The following is a 17668-nucleotide window of genomic DNA, read 5'->3' on the forward strand; positions in this document are numbered from 1 at the left end:
GGAGAGGTTTAGGTCTTCGAGCCCCTCGAATTGAGTTTACGATTTCTTGCCTCGAGAGAGGCTGCAAGCTCCCACGTAGACACGCACAAGCATGTATTTTATACCAACATGCCAACAAGTATGATCATCCACCTCAACTCTTCCTCACAGGCTTTCGAGTGAGATGTGGCTGCCCCTCTGGCCTTGGCCTTATAAGGGTTTCAGACCGGCAGATTCTCCCGACGCATTCGCATACTAAAGCACAATTCTCTAATTTTAATAATGATATAGTTAATAAGCTTGCAAATAAACTTAATATCTCATTTCTAAATAACATAAAAGAGGGAATCTAAACTGAAGGGCACCCCCATTGGTTGAAAGTGCATTTAATGTAAACGTCAAAGGCATTAAATGCACTTTCAACCAATGGGGGCGCCCTTTCACCTTATTTATGCAAGGGTGCCCTTCAGTTTAGACTTTTTCAACATAAAATACTATTATTTGCGGGAAATAATATCACCACTACCGTATTTTGATGATCACACTCCTCACATTATTAAAAGTACGGTATGTCCCACACCAAAAGACGATCAAAACCATCCATTAGATGGGCCACAACCTCAATAGATTGTGCCCCAAAAATCATTTCCATAGGTTGATCCTAACCCTCCAATCTATAGAGGCTTAGGATCAACCCGATCAACCCTCTAATATTAGGATCAACCCTCTAATATTCAGTCCCTTTATAGATCAGAGGGTTAGGATCAACCTATGTAAATGATTTTTGGGGCACAACCTATTTAGGCTGTGGCCCATCTAATGGACGGTTTGGCTCACCATATGGTGCGGGCCATACCATACTTTTTAATAGTGTGAGGAGTGCGATCATCAAAATACGATAGTGGTGATATCATTTCCCTATTTGCACATCCCCAAATAAGAATAATTTGCAATAATTTCAGGGAAGTGACATATTCATCCTTCGTTTTACTTGAGGCAGCCCCATTCTAGGGTATTTATGAATTTTGAATTTTTGACTACTCTTTTACACTAGAGGACGCTGTCCCAAATATAAAAACAGATAAAGGTTTCTGAGCGATACCTCATATAGCTTATTTGAGCAAGCTCATAAAAATAGGGTAGGTAGCAATGTTGCTTGGATTATGTTTGATATTGATTCTATAAGACCTAACATAGATAGGGTGTTACTAAGAAATTATTTCCATAGGATCATGATAAGCGTTAATTTGTGAAGGTTTAAATTGAAGTCTAGAAAATGGGTCCATTTTGTGCTTGTACAGATCGAATGGTTAGGATGATTGTATGTAGATGGTTTGTTAAAAACACCCTATGTCCCTATCTATGTGAGGTTCTATGGAATGAATGGGTTGGATGAGTCAAGCAACATGAGAGATGGTGTATTTATAGTGGCTTCGTTAGATAAGCTATAAAGCTCAAAAACCTCGCCCCATGTAAAAAAGGGGACATATAATTTCCCAAATTTTATTTGCAGATTAGGACCGAATAACAGGTTCGTACGCTTCCCTTATTTAGAATTTGAAATAGTTTTGCTGTTCCGACTTCCAAGCGGGTGTAATTTCTCTCTCGATTCAGTTCGTTCTAGAAACAAAATCCATCTTTCATTTCTTCTCTGCGTCGATATCGCGACAAAAGGAAAAAAAAATTCCTCTTCCTTTCAGCTTTCTCCGAAACCCTAGATTTTCTCTTCTCGATCTCGATCTGCCATTGCTCTGCCACTCCAGTACTAGAGCATATCTTTTACTTCTTTTTCCTCTTTCTCCTCGCCATGTATCTCAGTTCAAAACCCTAATTCTCCCAAACAGGTCTCTCCTCTGTAACCCTATATGAAACCCTAGCTTTTATATCTATAGCTTAGATCGGCCATGGCTCCTCCAATGCATTCTCAGAGATCTTCTCCATCACCTTCTCAGCCATCCGGGTAAGTCAATTTCCCTAATTTCCCCTCACTTTCTTTTACTAAATTCGTTCTAAAACCTCATTCTCTGTTACAGAAAAGGTGAAGTTTCAGATCTCAAACTCCAACTCCGGCAACTGGCCGGAAGCCGAGCGCCGGGCACCGATGATTCAAAACGCGAGCTCTTCAAGAAAGTGATATCTTACATGACTATTGGCATTGATGTTTCATCTCTCTTTAGTGAGATGGTGATGTGTTCTGCAACATCAGATGTTGTTCTGAAAAAGATGTGTTATTTGTATGTTGGGAATTATGCAAAAGGAAATCCAGATCTAGCACTTCTCACTATCAATTTCCTTCAGAAAGATTGTAAAGATGAAGATCCGATGATACGAGGGCTCGCGCTGAGGAGCCTATGTTCCTTGAGAGTGATGAATCTGGTTGAGTATCTTGTGGGACCGTTGGGATCGGGGTTGAAGGATAATAACAGTTATGTTAGAATGGTGGCGACGATTGGAGTTTTGAAGTTGTATCATATCTCTGCGTCTACTTGTATTGATGCTGATTTTCCGTCGATGCTTAAAAGTATCATGCTTAATGATTCTGATGCTCAGGTAGGATTTCTTTTCTCAATGTTGCATTGATGAAGGTTTCATGCATTTGATTTTTGCGAGATTTGTTGATGTACACAAATGGGTCCTGATTGGCTCTATTCAAGTATGAACAAAATCTGGTTTTAACAGTAGTTGCTTGATAGGGAGAGTTATCCCTCTCTGGTAGCAGGGGATATTCTTACAATCATGTTTATAGCGTGTGCTCTTATTAAATTGCAATCGTGGCTATGCTTTAAATCTCTGAGTAGGAGATTTCTTTATGGTGGCTTGGGTAGAAGCAAATAAGACTAATATCTACCTTTTCATTGCTCCTTTGGTTGTTTAGTCAAGGGATGATTTATAGAGTATACCAATATTAGTTGGTCTCTATTTTTTTTTATTGTAAAATGAATGTGTAGACTCAAGATGGAGGGTATTAGTCAAGGATATTCATTGCAAAATAGATATGAAAAAGGTATGTGATCATATGGAGTCGGATTTTCTTGGGATTTTTGCTTGGAAGGATGTGGTTTATAGATTGATGGGGTTCTGTACATGTCCCTTAATCTCTTTTTCCTTTCTTGATCCATGGTTTTCTCAGAGGGTTTCTTGCCAACCTTTATGGCTTTGGGGCAAGGGACTCTCTGCGCCTTTCTTTTTATCATCGTGATGGATGACCTTAGTGGAATCATCTTATGGGTAGGGAATCATGAACTCTTTATGCTTCGTTTGGTTGCACAAAAGCTCGGCAGCCGTCGGAATTTAGTTTGGATTTGGCATGCTATTCCACGTTTGGTTGCCAAAATGAATTGGACTCCCATTTATTCCCTTGGATTTCTCTCATGTAATGATTGCTTGTCTCTTTCTTGTCCCCTTAATCCAAAAGCAAAGAATTATGGTTGAACTTTCTAGGGAATGATACTCTCTCTCTATCTCTCTCTTCCCTCTCTCTCCTCTCTCCATATATTGGTAATGACACTCCCTACTTTTTCTCCTACTCTCCCATTATTTGCCGCGCAACCAAACACTACTACACAATTTTCCAAGGTAATTCTAGGCAAATCAAAATTCTTGCCTCTTCCCTTTGACTTCTTATTCCACTACTCTCCGAGCCAGTCCAAGCAACCAAACGTAGCATTAGGAGGTTCCAAACTAGAGACTCAAATACATTTATCTCATCTTCTATTTTTAGATGATAAATTCTGATTTTGCGATATTGTGTTGGATCATTACAATCCTCCTATCTATTTTAAGTTCCATTGAAGTGTTTTCCATCTGTGGAGTGAATATGTGAAATGTGTGATTGTGAGAGTTACGATGGAGGATGATGTTCTTGGTAGATCTATTGGGGGTTGGGTTGCAAAGTATGCTTCATATCCCCATATTTTGACCTATCTTTGTGAGTGTGATCCTTCTAAGCTGGTGTAGGACCTAGTACTGGCGAGATTCAAAAGAAAGTTAGTAATATGGGAGCAATAATAGATTCCCATTGGGGTTTTGGGGTGGGGGGGGGGGAGTGGGGGGTCGATGCTTTTATTTAAGTCTACATTGGAAAATTTTCCAATTTACTTTCTTTCCCTTTTTAGGATCCCAAGGGTGGTGAGAGAAGCTAGAAATATTTCAAATGGTTTTTTGTGGGAGGGAAGAAGTGAAATTAGAAATTTCATATCATCAATTGGAAGGATTTTCATAGAGCTTAGAAGGGTGGGAAATACGAATTGGAAACATAGAGAGAAACTTATTATGGGGAAGTGGTGCATAAGTTCGTTGCCAATCTTGTTGAGATTTCCAGTGAAAGTATTAGGTATAGGGTGGGGTGGGTTTAAGGCTTGGAAATATTATTAGTATTTGTTCTTTGTGTAGGCCTTGGTGGGCGCTAGGACCCAGATCAGAGGTTGGCCGTGTGGTCCTAGGCTTGTGTGCCAACAATATCCCCAGACATTGCGATGATGGTACTTAATAAAGGTAATGGTTGCGCCTTTCCCATCACCAATTGGTTTTGGGATAGCTGGTAGCACCACAATCCTACAAGTGGTATCATAGGGAAGTCGAGTGTTCGAATCCCCTTGGGGTCATTGTTGAGAGAGGGGTGGGAGATTGTTGGCCTGGGTGGGAGCTAGGACCCAGATTGGAGGTTGGCCTCGTGGTCCTAGGCTTGTGTGCCAACAATGCTCCCAAACACTGCGATGGTGCTACTTAATAAAGATAATCATTGCGCCTTTCCCATCACCAATTGGTTTTGGGATAGTTGATAGCTCTATGATCCTACACTTTGTTTACTAACTTTTGTTGGTTATTTCCTAGGGAAGGGGGTTGAGGTAAAGGTTTGGTATGAAGTTTTAAGTGATCGGGTGATCTAGGTATGTCTTGAAAAGAGATCATAGAGATGTAGAAATTGCTTGATGAGTGTATAGTCCTAGTGTGGGCTTGGTTAGAAGCATTTTTTAGCTGGAGACTAGAAGTGGTCTTTCTTAAGTCTTTCTTTTGAGCCTTAACTTTGGGGTGAGAGTCCCCCCTTTGTTATGTGCAAAGTTATCAAGTGTCTACATTTCTTTAGAATTTTGTCAGTTTGTTGAATGGTGGTAGCAAGATACAACTCTCAGACAAGTTTAGAATATGGGTTCTAGAGATTCCCTTATATGTGCATCATATGCAAATCAACAAATTGATCAATGGACATCTCTATTTGCAGTGCGGTAGCAAGAGAGGTGTGGATCCATCTTCTAAACCTCTTTTGAATATTTTGGACAGCTCATGCATCAATAGCCGAGTTGGTTTGTGGTTAGGTGGCAGGCCCTTTTTGACATCAGTGGTTCGATTTTTTTGTTGTCAACTAGTTAGCTTAATAAGCTAATCAGGCTAAAATTATCTTGTAAGCAGGTAGTGCGAGACTCCAAATTATTCAATATTTGGGAGGCCCTTCTTTTGTTTACACCCCTTGTTAGGTTGTGTGTGGTGCTCCCTTTTTCTATTGCATGGGCAAATGCATGGAGATAAAATCTATATTCAAAGGTAGTCGTGAGGGATGACATCAGTTTTTTTGTGGAGATTCGCGGACGCGATTGAGGAGATTCATGATTTGACAGAGGACCATGGCATTGAATTTAGACACACATGGCAATCTGCCAATTGTGAGGTTGGCAGGCTTGCTTTTTCGGTGTTGCTAGAGATGACATTTTAGTTTTCGGTGTTTATTGTTGATCTTTCTTCTATTTTCTTGAAAAGGACATTCATAGATATTCGTTAGATTCTTTAGGGATTCCTTTGTTTTCACTGCTGTATTGGTCTCTTGCAAGAAAAGAATTTGGGGCACATATGTGGACGATTAGTATTTAGAATTGGGAAAACGTTTGTAGAACCTATACTCATTCAGGGTCGATAGCGGCTAGATGGAGTCTGCCTCAATGCTTCCAAACTAGGACTCGGATGACAACTCGGTCATGGTAAAAGGGAGTCGGCTCCGGCAACTCAATGACTGGATGGGATCCCTTTGGTTGCCGTGTTGTATATGGACCGAGAGAATCAAAGAATTTTTGGGGATAGCGAGTCATGAAAACCAATAATTGACAGCTAGTTGTCCATCAGATATTGGTCTCTTGCAAGAAAAGAATTTTGGGGCACATATGTGGACGATTAGTATTTAGAATTGCGAAAACGTATGTAGAACCTATGCTCATTTAAGGTCGATAGTGGCTAGATGGGGTCTGCCTCAATGCTTCCAAACTAGGACTCGGATGACAACTCGGTCATGGTAAAAGGGAGTCGACTCGGTCAACTCAATGACTGCAACAATCATTTAATCATTAACTCGGACAGGTCAAATGAGTTTTGATTGACTTGCTTTGGCAAAACTCGAACTAGTAGAGAACTTTGACATTAGCTATCGAGGCAACCTTGGTTTGGCTGAGTTGGTTGTGTATTTAGTTGTGTTGCACGGATTCTTTGCCTCCTATGTCGAATCCGTGTCGACATGCATTTCGGTCATGTATTCATGTGGCACACATCTAGATTCTTGTCGTAGCCATTTCACGCACGAATCCTGTTTTTTAAGGTGAACGTGACACATCGCTGTCGATTTTAAAATTTGAATCTTGTAAATTTTCCCTTTAAATGCATTTTTCTTCTGAACTTTTTTCTTTCAAAAGCACAACTAGTCATCTCTTAATAAAACCTTAATGCTTCGACCCTCTACACTTAAACATCAACCCCTCTCCCCCTTCTCTTTCTACTCTCTTAATAAAAACGCTAACGTCTCAACCCTCTCCCTTCAAAATTTTCATGAATCTATACACACACACATTTAATTTTTTTTTTATTTAATAAAATTTACCTTATCCATGAATCCTACTTTTTTAGGGTTTGCTGAATCTGACACATCGAATCCGTGCTAGATCCCGACATGTGAATATGAATCCATGCAACAAAGGCTTAGTTGTCGATTTCGTTTCAGTCGCCATTTCGTTTTGGCGACCAGAACGGAACGTTTCAGAAATTTCGGTCATTTCGTTGGAAACTTTTCGTTCCGCTACGACGAAGGGATTTTTTTTAATACTTAAAAATATAAAAAAAACGAAAAAAAATCAGATTTTAGAAAAGTATAAGAAACATTTAAATGAGCCAAATATGTAAAAGATCCAATATTTACTTAAAGGAAAACCACAGTTAACTGAAATGTTGACATGAGTGTGGACCATGTGTGTTGAGTGTTGACCATTGCCTGACAAGATGAAAAATTTTTAGAGACCAAATTATGAGATTTTTTTACCGGCCTTTTGGGATTAATATTGTTTGGGCATGATAGAATTTATGAATTTTTAAAATGGGAAAAATACCCCATCGTTTGTAAGTTAAAAAATTGACTCGGCCCGATTTTTTTCAAATTTTGTACTAGAATTGGAAAGTTGACTTTTGTCCTTTTAGAATTGGGTCTTGAAACTATTTTTAACGAATCCAAATGGGGAGGGGGGGGGGTATTCCTTTATTTACGTGTAAATCTAAAGTAAATGGACATTAAAAATAGTAAAGACATTTACTTAAATGACCTAAGAGAACCAAGAAGAAACAAAGAGAGTAGAAGTAAAACAACTAAATTTTCAAAATTTCGGCCGAAATCAGGAATTTCGGCCTTTACGGACGAAATTTCTGAAATTGACCGAAATCCAGAACGATACGGTATAATACCCCATTTCGTTCTAGTTTTCCATTTTGGGCGAAACGAACAAAAATTACAACTAAGAAAAAAAATATTTTGAAAAGGATTATGTGGAATCAGACATTAAAAAAAAGAGAACGAAAAGAAAATACAAGAGCAACAAAGAAGCATAACTAGAGTTCTTCCTGAAAAGATATTTGCTTTTTCAATTGAGATGGGATGATTCTTTGAATCAAAGAATGATCAATAATATAAAGTATTTAGGTATGCATTTGGGGATCGTGGAAATCTTCTTCAACCCTATTGGGTATGCATTTGGGGATCGTGGAAATCTTCTTCAACCCTATTGACCTGAAGAACTTGAATGAAGAGGAACTTCATGCTTTGGCCGGGTTGGATGTGTATTTAGGTTCTTCAACCATATTGACCCGTAGAACTTGAATGAAGCGGAACTTTATGCTTGCTAATATCGCTATGAATATTCAAGTATCAGGTCCTTTCTGGGTGAATGGTGACTGACACTGTGATTGTGCTGGCGTGTAGATCGAGGCCGGGCCTTGGCGTCTTGATAATTTGATCTAAGAGATGGGTGACTTTACCTTAAGTAGAGATTTGTCATGTTCCTTGAATCATATTTTGAGGAATGCTAACGACACGAGGGATACACTTTCTTGCGGGCATGTCGTTCTTTAGTTATTTCTTGTCGTTTCTATTGGCGGCGCCTCGTCTCCTTTGTAATTTTGCTTGTTGCCGTCTTGCTAATTTGATCTAAGAGATGGGTGACCTTAAGTAGAGATTTGTCATGTTCCTTGAATCATAGTTTGAGGAATGCTAATGACACGAGGGATATACTTTCTTGCAGGCATGTCGTTCTTTAGTTATTTATTGTTGTTTCTATTGGCTGGGCCTCGTCTCCTTTGTAATTTTGCTTGTTGGTTTCTTAATAAATCTTCTTGTCATTTTTTCTGTACTGGTATATAATTTCTGTTTCCGACATTTGCTTTAAGCTTCCTAGAATTGTTCTATGCCTATGACGTTGTGAAACTTACATTTTGAGATCTTTTTCTGTTTGACGCTATGTGGTCATTAGTCTATTGATAGGGAATCTGCTACAAATGCAAAATTTCATTGTACCACTTTCCCACCAAGCACTTTTTTCTGCTTCATAGATATCTTATGTGGATCAATGAATATCATGGATTTGACTGTCCTTAAACAGCCATTGGCATTATTTATATGACGCATTGTTGTATTGTTCCTTTTTTTCTGTTGATGTTTATATGTCATGCTCTGCACAACTACCCATATTTTTTATTTGAATTGTTTTACAGTACCTTTTTTTTTTTCAGGATAAATTCCTTAAAGATTTATAATTACCAGAATGCAATCCCCATATGATTATATGTGTATGCTAATCATTTTTTTATTTTCTTGCCCAGAAGTCTCGTGCTTTCTCTGACTAGGTTTGCTTGCTGTTTGATACTAATGGTGATAAAGAATAGAAAGAAAATTACCTGAAGGGCAAAAATTGTCAACATATGCCCTATCTGAGTGTCTGTATGCTTATGATGTTGAAACTACTTTTGTTATGATGTAGTTCATAGGAGTTATAGTTGGCGATCCATGTCTTTAAATTTGTTAGTGGTAATTTCATATTAAGTCGTGGTATCTTTGCTAGGTGGTTGCAAATTGTTTATCCTCATTACAAGAGATCTGGAGCTTAGAAGCGAGTACTTCTGAGGAAGCATCAAGGGAGAGAGAAGCATTGCTTAGCAAGCCAGTAGTATATTATCTTTTGAATCGGTATGCTCTTCTTTTTTCTAGATCTTTGAACTCTGTTTAACACTGTCACTACTTCGTTAAAAGCTACGTCATCATGATGGATAAACTTATACTTGCCATCAGTCTAACAGGATTGTTGAGGTCCTATTGATGTTTTGTTTTGATGGAAACACGATGCTAGTTTGTTTGATTTAGGTATTCACATCTTTAGAAAAATGCTTTGGATTTGAAGGAACAATTTGCATACCCCTTTGCTGACAAGGCCTAATATGAAGCTCTAGTTAGCCAAATTCTAGTAGTCATTCTTTCCTATGGAGCATGGGCAGATAATTTACTTCACATCCCAACTCCTCATCTAAGTATCCGATCAATAAGTAGGTGTTTGCTAAAGAGTAGAGGCATACTTGTAATTTGTGCAGCTATTGGCATATTTGTAATTTTAATTATATGGCTTTAGTATGTATACCATTATATAATGTTTTTGATAATAGGAATAATAGAAGGTACACCTCCAAGTTTGAGTTCCTCGTCCTATTCTTTCTCCATATTGTAGCAGAATTTACATGGTATCAGAGAAAGTATAATCTTGATCAAATCATCGTACCCTCACCTCAAAGATGAGAGTCAGTAGTTCAAAGTATTCAATCTAAAACCCAAATTTTCCTCTCATTCTCTTCGATCGAATACTTCAAACCAAGACCCACCCATAAACCCTAAGCGCTCCTTCTTTCCTTTTGCAAATCCTTCGTAGCCCCAAAACCCAAATTCCTCACTTGGTAATCTCAAAAACCAACTCCATCTTTATGTGGCTCAAAGCCTAATGTAACGCCCTGTTAAATCCTATTTTTTTCATGGCTTATGTACTTTTTTTTTTAAGAAGGCAACTTTATTAAAGAGAAAACCGATGGGACAGTTGATTCGAAAAAAAGAAAAGAAAACCAATGGGACAGTGGCCGGGGAAGCCCCCAATTACAAGAAAATTAATACTCTACTTCATTCCCAATCTTAGCTATTAATCCTGTTCCGGTTGGCTTTTTTGCTCACTGGAATGGAACATTTTGATCTTCCATTATGGAAAAGATGCTAGCCAACCCCAACTAGTTTGGGACAAAGGCTTAGTTGAGTTGAGTTGAGTTGAGTATTATGGAAAGGATGCTATAGTCGGTAGAATTTTTTTTTGTAAGTAGTTAAAAAAAATTAAAGAAATGGTATCGGCAAAAGTGTCATTTTGGAGAGTAAAAGGCATCAATTTCCCTTCAAACTAACATAAAAAACTGTTGGTACAAATGGGTCCAAACTGAAATTTCAAAAGAAATGCCAAATTTTGGAAAATTTTGTGGAAGAAAAGGGAAATGAACAAGTGATGGAAATTGGCAATTTTTTGTGTTTTAACCCTCCCATTTATTTGAGGGTAAAATGACATAAATTCCCCTAAAAACAACTATAAAATGGGTAGAAAAGTAGACTAAATTGGGGGAAATGAAAATAAAAAATAAAAAAGAGGAATTTGAATTTTTTCTAGAAATTTGATTCGGTTTCAGCCGGAATAGGGGTTTTTGCTCTGTTTCGTCTGGTATGGACGTAACGTAGCAAAACAGGGTAGAATGGACAAGATTTTTGACCAAAATGTTGCACCCTGTATCATTATTCCGTTCTAGTCACTGAGATGGAAATTTCTGGATGAAAAACGGGGATTGTTAACTAAGTTCCCAATTTTTTCCAACATGTCACCATAAAGGCCACTCATGACAACTACCTACTTTGGGAGTGTCAAATTCTTCCCATTGCCCTTGCTCTTTTAGATGGGCTTGCAATTCTAAGGTGATCGAGCCTCTGGTTCGACAAAGTTAAGTTACACAAAAACATGTTCAATTTTTGCTGGTTGACAGCAGATGTGTCCTCTTCTTCTTTTTAATTAGTATTGCCATTCATAAAATGTAAATTGCCAGTATGGTGCAATGGAGCTCTGGCTGCTACATCGCTTAGAACAACTCCACAATTTCCCTTGATATCTATCTGAAGGACGGACTAGACACCAAGGAAATTTTCGGATCACACGTGTTCTTCCTTCACTCTCTTTTGTCAAATTTCCTTGACTCATCAGATCTGCTTCTTTATCATCATTATTTTCTATTTATTGACAATTTTGATTTTCAAAGAGTTCGATGGATCTTGGTCCTTCATCATCTCTTTTCCTTTAAATTCCATTCTAACCCAGATTGCCTTAATCTGTTTTGTTTTTTCATTGTTACTTCTCACGCGATTTATTTGTCTTTTTCTGTCCCTCCGCGTCCAAAGTTCTTTTTGGCACCAATCTGGCATTCCTTCATGCTGTGGCCTATCCTATACCATTCTTTACAATAAGAAGGTAAGTTTTGATACAAGTAGGGTTGCAACTTGGGCCAGACTCAACTGGAACCTGATGGGCTCAACCTGATTTCAGCTAGGGTTGGGTTGGCATTCATCAGGGTCACTTGGGTTAGGATTGGAAAAAGGCAGCCCAATTTAATTTTGGGTTGGGTTAGGTTAGGATTGAGACCTTGGGCAACCTGACCCGACCCAAACCTGACTCGGGGGCGCACTCACTCTTACGGTGTATCTTTCCATGATGGGTCAACAAGGAAATGGGAACAACGCCTTAAGCCATTAGGTGTAGGTGCTTTCTAGCGGTGGAATCATCTACTTCTTCATATTTGACCCAAAACCGACATCCCCGTAATTGTACATTGCTTTTATCGCAATTTCAAAATCTTGGGGTTATGGGGTTTTTCTCCCTGTTTTTGCACATGGCCATCCCAAACCCGATTCATTCCAACCCAACCTGATTTGGAAAATCGGTTTGGTTAGGGTTGAGAGATTTAAAGGCGGTTTGGGTTAGGGTTGACCCTCCATGGAAGATTCTACTCCTTCAATTCGTGGCCATAAATTCAGTCCATCACTTTGTTTTCTTACCATCAATTTAACGGCCACAAATAGGGCTGGCAATTTCACCCGCCCTGCCCCGCCCCACATGGGGCGGGGACAGGGACTTAAAAAATTCCCCGAAGGGGGGATGGGGCGGGGAAGGGGATGGAGATGGGCCTGCCCCGTTTTAATATGCAAGCCATTATCAATATCCTCTTATTTTAGTATTGTTTTAGTGTTTTTTTTGTTAAAACTAAATATTTCTTTTAGGCTAGTGATATTGAAACTACCATATTTTAATAAGTGCACAAACACGGCTTGTCTTTTTCTTTTTTATAGGCGTTAAAAAAGTTTTTTTGAGGTGAGGTTTTTTTGTGCGGTGGGGATGGGGCGGGGATGGGGATTAGATATTCCCCGTGGGATTCCCCGCCCCATCCCCCGAAGCGGGGATGGGGCGGGGATGGGGGAATCTTCCTTCCGGCGGGGACGGGGAGTACAACATCCGCGCCCCCACCCTGCCCCGTCCCGTTGCCAGCCCTAGCCCACAAATTGGAGGGATTGAATCTTCTGATAGAGGATTTTGATCAACGGTCCATCTCTGGCAAGCTCTAAAGGATAAGTGGTTTCACTTCTATTTTCCCTTTGAAAAATATGTGCATCCATCATATAAGAACCCATCATAAACTGGAAAGTCTGTTATCTTTTAATCGAACAATACTGCTATATGCTAAGTGTTCTGTTGGAATCTGGTGCCCTTTTTAGTTGCTTTTTGGATGAAAATATTAAATTATAACCTTGGTATTTTCAATTTAGTATTACTTAACTATAACTTAACTTAACTTAACTGTAATTTATTTGTTCTTTTCTAATGCTGCAATTCTTGAAAATTTTCCCTGCAAAAGCATACACATTTTTAGCTTGTTGGTCCATATTCATAAACATTGTTAATGAATCACATTATGTAGCAAACTTCATCTATGGAATTCTACACTTGAATATTTGATACCATCTAACAAAACTTGTTACTTCACAGGATAAAGGAATTCAGTGAATGGGCTCAATGTCTTGTGCTTGACATGGTCTCCAATTATGTACCCTCAGATAGCAGTGAGATATTTGACATAATGAACCTCCTTGAGGACAGGCTTCAACATGCAAATGGTGCTGTTGTCTTAGCTACAGTCAAGTTATTTCTGCATCTGACCATGTCTATGGCTGATGTTCATCAGCAGGTTTTTTGCGAAAATCACTTTATTCATGGTTTGAGAATGAAGGAATGGTTACTGTTTTTTTTTTTTTGAATGGTAAAGGAATGGTTACTGTTATTGTTAGTTTCTCAGTACTTGAACACTTAGAGAACTTCCAGAGGTTTTTGTTTGGGCTTCAAATGTTACTCGTGCCATGGATGTATGAGTCATTTGTCATTAGTAGTATCCTCATTCAATGGTCTTTCCCGACAAAGTTCCATATTTCCATTAGTTTGACATACACTACCTGAGTCAATGGATTATGCATGCACATGTGTCTTAGATAAAAATTTTTTGGCTTGTTAGTTTGTTCCAAAATGCTGCTGCCACGTGTTCTCATACTTGTCAGTTGCTTTGAACATGCTCCTTGCTCCTTGACTTTGCTTATCCATTTGCAGCTGGAAAAATAAATAGGACGAGTTAGCTGCCACAAGAAGTATTCCCTCCCCCCCCCCCCGCCCCTCGGCAATAGAAAACAACCTGTGAGATTATTAAATTTCTTTGGACATTGAATTGGGAATATGAACTTGTAGTTGCATGCCTTGGTCCGGAATACCTGGTGCTTTGTGCGTTTCCGATTAAGCATGCAGTTGGGCCTATGATGCTCATTGATATGCTTTAAAAATCCTGATAGCAGATTTTGTGTAGTAGTGTTCTAAACTTTCTGATGGATTTGTCTGTAAAGATGACTAGAAAAAAATGATTGATGTATCGAGGTGCTGGAGAGAGACTGACCAAATTCAATACATAAAGTAACATCTTCAGAGTTCTAGATTGTTCTTGGGCAAGATTGGTCAATACTGTGGAATATATAGCACTTTTAGTGGTTTTTAGTCCCAAAAGTTTTTTTTTCGGGCAATAAGATCTAGAAAGAATTGACTCCCAATTTTTTCTAATTTGTTGTAACATACCATGTCCAATTCCACTGGCATGCACAGGTGCACACTAGCTTAGGAGGTTAATGATTAAAGGATGAGATAAGTTATGCTACGAGCTCTCTAAAAGCCACCATAAGTTTTCATATCTGTATCACTTAGTTACTTTTATGTCAGTTGCTCTAACTCATGCTGATGCCTCCATATCTACACCAAATAGTTTTGACTTAGATTTAGAGTTTAGGTTACCAAAACTTGTTTTTGGGTGGTCATGTTTGTCACATAAATGGCCCTTTATAGATTATCATAAATTGTTTTTGGGTGGTCTAGTGTTTGTCACATAAATGGACCTTTGCATTCTTCCATCTTTTAACATGCAAGGACATGCTTATCATTAAAAAAAAAAAAATGCAAGAACATGCTTCCTGTTGTGATCAATTCATTTGCACTCATACCAAGCCTTTAACTTGTCATACTTTGAGCCCTGTTTTATTTCATTTGTTTGCACCAATCATTCTAGGTGTTATTTTCTTTCATGTTATGATGTACCACAAGGTTTCTCTTAGCCTTCCATTGATTCCTTATTTTGAAATTGAAATTTCCTCATCAGCATGACATTTCCCTTCTCTATATGCCTCCGGATATTAATGCTTATTGTTTATTCCTTTTAGACCATCTTTTTTTTGTTTCCTAAGTGCTCCGTTAATCTTATGTACTCAACTTTCTGTTTAGGTGTACGAACGTATCAAAGCACCTTTACTCACCTTAGTGAGCACTGGAAGTCCAGAACAATCTTATGCAGTTCTGAGCCACCTGCATCTCTTGGTGATGCGTGCCCCGATTCTGTTTTCATCAGACTACAAACATTTTTATTGCCAATACAGCCAACCATCATATGTTAAGAAACTGAAACTTGAGATGTTGACGGCTGTGGCAAATGAAAGTAATACCTATGAAATTGGTAAGGGCACTATTATCACGATCTGCACTTCTAAAATTGTGGATGCTACTTGACGTTGGATGTATACAATTTTTCCTTATCTGTGGAGACTTTTCCTCCAGTTAGAGGCATGTCTTGATAGGAGGAATAATAGAGTGAAGGGCGCCTGCAAAAATCATCTTCAAGGGGGCTCCTATTGGTTGATTTCTGCAAAGTACAGTTATGGTGGCGCAGGAAAAAGTGGATGGCGCAGGAAAAAGTTGAAACCGTGTTGACTTTGCTGAAATCAACCAATAGGGGCGCCCTTGAAGCTGATTTTTGCAAGGGTGCTCTTCATTCTATCATTCTTCTTCTTGATAGATTTACTTTCTGACTTATTGAGTCTATTTCAGTGACGGAATTATGTGAATATGCTGCAAATGTTGATGTGCCCATCGCAAGAGAGTCAATTCGAGCTGTAGGAAAGATAGCACTGCAGCAGTATGATGTGAATGCGATTGTTGACCGGCTTCTTCAGTTCCTGGAGATGGAAAAGGATTATGTTACTGCTGAAACCCTAGTGAGTATTTTGTTCTGTGAAAAATGTTTACCTAGGCTTTTCAAGTCACATGTTTTTTTAAGAACTCATTGGATTATCATTGATCCACATGAGTGACTCCGTTTTGGCCCTAATGTATCAATCAAAAAGTTGTTTAGTTTTTTTTTTTTTTTTTTGATGACATAGGGTATCCCCACCCCAATTTTAGGCATGGACTATAGTTGCTTGAATTTCCTGAGTCAAGCTCAAGCAAAACATGCTTCACCAACCATCGAGTTGGCAAAGTCAATCCTATTTTGCCTTGGCTACTTGTTGACCCAGCGCGAGTATTTAAACATTGTATAGATGTAAAAAATTAATAAGGTTTTTGACTTTGTTGTTATGTTCTAAATTAATATGATTTTCTCTTTATGGACAGGTACTTGTGAAAGATCTCTTAAGAAAATATCCTCAATGGAGTCATGATTGCATTGCAGTTGTTGGGAATATCAGCAGCAAAAATGTTCAAGAGCCCAAGGCCAAGGCAGCTCTATTATGGATGTTGGGGGAGTATTCTCATGACATGCTCGATGCTCCTTATATTCTAGAAAGCCTTATTGACAATTGGGATGATGAGCATTCTGCAGAGGTAATCCCGTTTTCATTTTCTCTCACCTATAAACCGCTTCAAGACTTTCTGTTTCTTTTACTGCAGGACATCAGTTTTATCTAGTTATATTAATGTTATATAGGGCTACATATCTATTTTTTTAGTGTATTCCTTAGTGTGATACTCTTATTTGCGCAATTGTATTTGATAATATACTTTGTGAAAAGCTTCATTGCAATGGCATGCCTATTATGTTCGGTGTTTGATACTTTTAATGAAATAAGCATCTGTGATGAAGAACGCTTGTGTGACATACTTGACATTTTCAACAGAAAGTTGTAACTTCCAATTCAATTTATAGCAAAACCATTTTTGGGTTATAGTTTGCTTGACATGAGAATGGAAGAAAATGATCCACGTAGAAGAACCCAACTAGAGCCAGGATTAGAGCCGGGTAGATTCCTTTCACCTTCTTCATGAAATTTTTCTAAAGGATTCATTTAGCCGACCCCAACTAGTTTGGGACAAAGGCTTTGTTGAGTTGAGTTGAGTTGAGTTGAGTTGAGTTTGCTTGACATGACAATGCACTGTGTTTAATTTTTTTATTGTTTTGGGGCGAGGAGAATTCTCTTGTGATGGGAGTTAGGTTTTCCATTTATGTCAATTTTAGACTTCTTCCATTATTGAAGAACAGGTAAACAAAGAAATTCTTGTGTTAAAAACTTATCTGCACTTTACTTTCTGTTGCATTGCCACTGTTACCATCTATCCTCTTGTCCATTCTTGTAAAGGTGCTTGAAGACTTTATATCGCTGTGTAAGTAGTTGTGATGAAGCATTGAAGGACTCTACGAGTTGACCGAAGTCCTTTTTTCTCCCAATTGACCAAGTTTTCATCAACTTGATCAAGTTTCTGTCTTTTTTGGTTGAAGACTGGAATGGGGTTTTTGAAGTCCGTTCAGATTTTTTTAGTTAATTGTAAAATATGTTGAGAGAAAAACAAACGGGGAGATAAAATAGAAATCTATCGCTCAAATGAGAAAGAAGGGAAAGGAACTATTTTGAACACTGGAAAAACATGGTGAGCTTTTTATCAACTCGATCAAGTTTTGATGTCATTCAGTGACAAGTTTT

The 17668-nt window shown here is 38.5% G+C and overlaps 1 protein-coding gene across 1 annotated transcript in view; it reads left to right on the forward strand.

Annotated features, from left to right (window-relative positions):
- Positions 1-1432: 1432 nt before the first annotated feature.
- The window catches only part of LOC143853987 (adaptin family protein), a 44419-nt gene continuing 28183 nt past the window's right edge, over positions 1433-17668 (forward strand). The window contains exons 1-7 of the mRNA XM_077363682.1: positions 1433-1939; positions 2013-2529; positions 9339-9463; positions 13380-13578; positions 15201-15429; positions 15801-15967; positions 16365-16574. Of these exons, the coding sequence (XP_077219797.1) occupies positions 1884-1939; positions 2013-2529; positions 9339-9463; positions 13380-13578; positions 15201-15429; positions 15801-15967; positions 16365-16574 (1503 nt within the window). The 5' untranslated portion in view covers positions 1433-1883. The remainder of the gene's footprint in view (positions 1940-2012; positions 2530-9338; positions 9464-13379; positions 13579-15200; positions 15430-15800; positions 15968-16364; positions 16575-17668) is intronic.

This window comes from Tasmannia lanceolata, unplaced genomic scaffold, assembly GCF_043159265.1.
Source record: "Tasmannia lanceolata isolate RefF3 unplaced genomic scaffold, GAP_Taslan_0.1 ptg000003l, whole genome shotgun sequence".
In the NCBI taxonomy this organism is placed as follows: domain Eukaryota; kingdom Viridiplantae; phylum Streptophyta; class Magnoliopsida; order Canellales; family Winteraceae; genus Tasmannia; species Tasmannia lanceolata.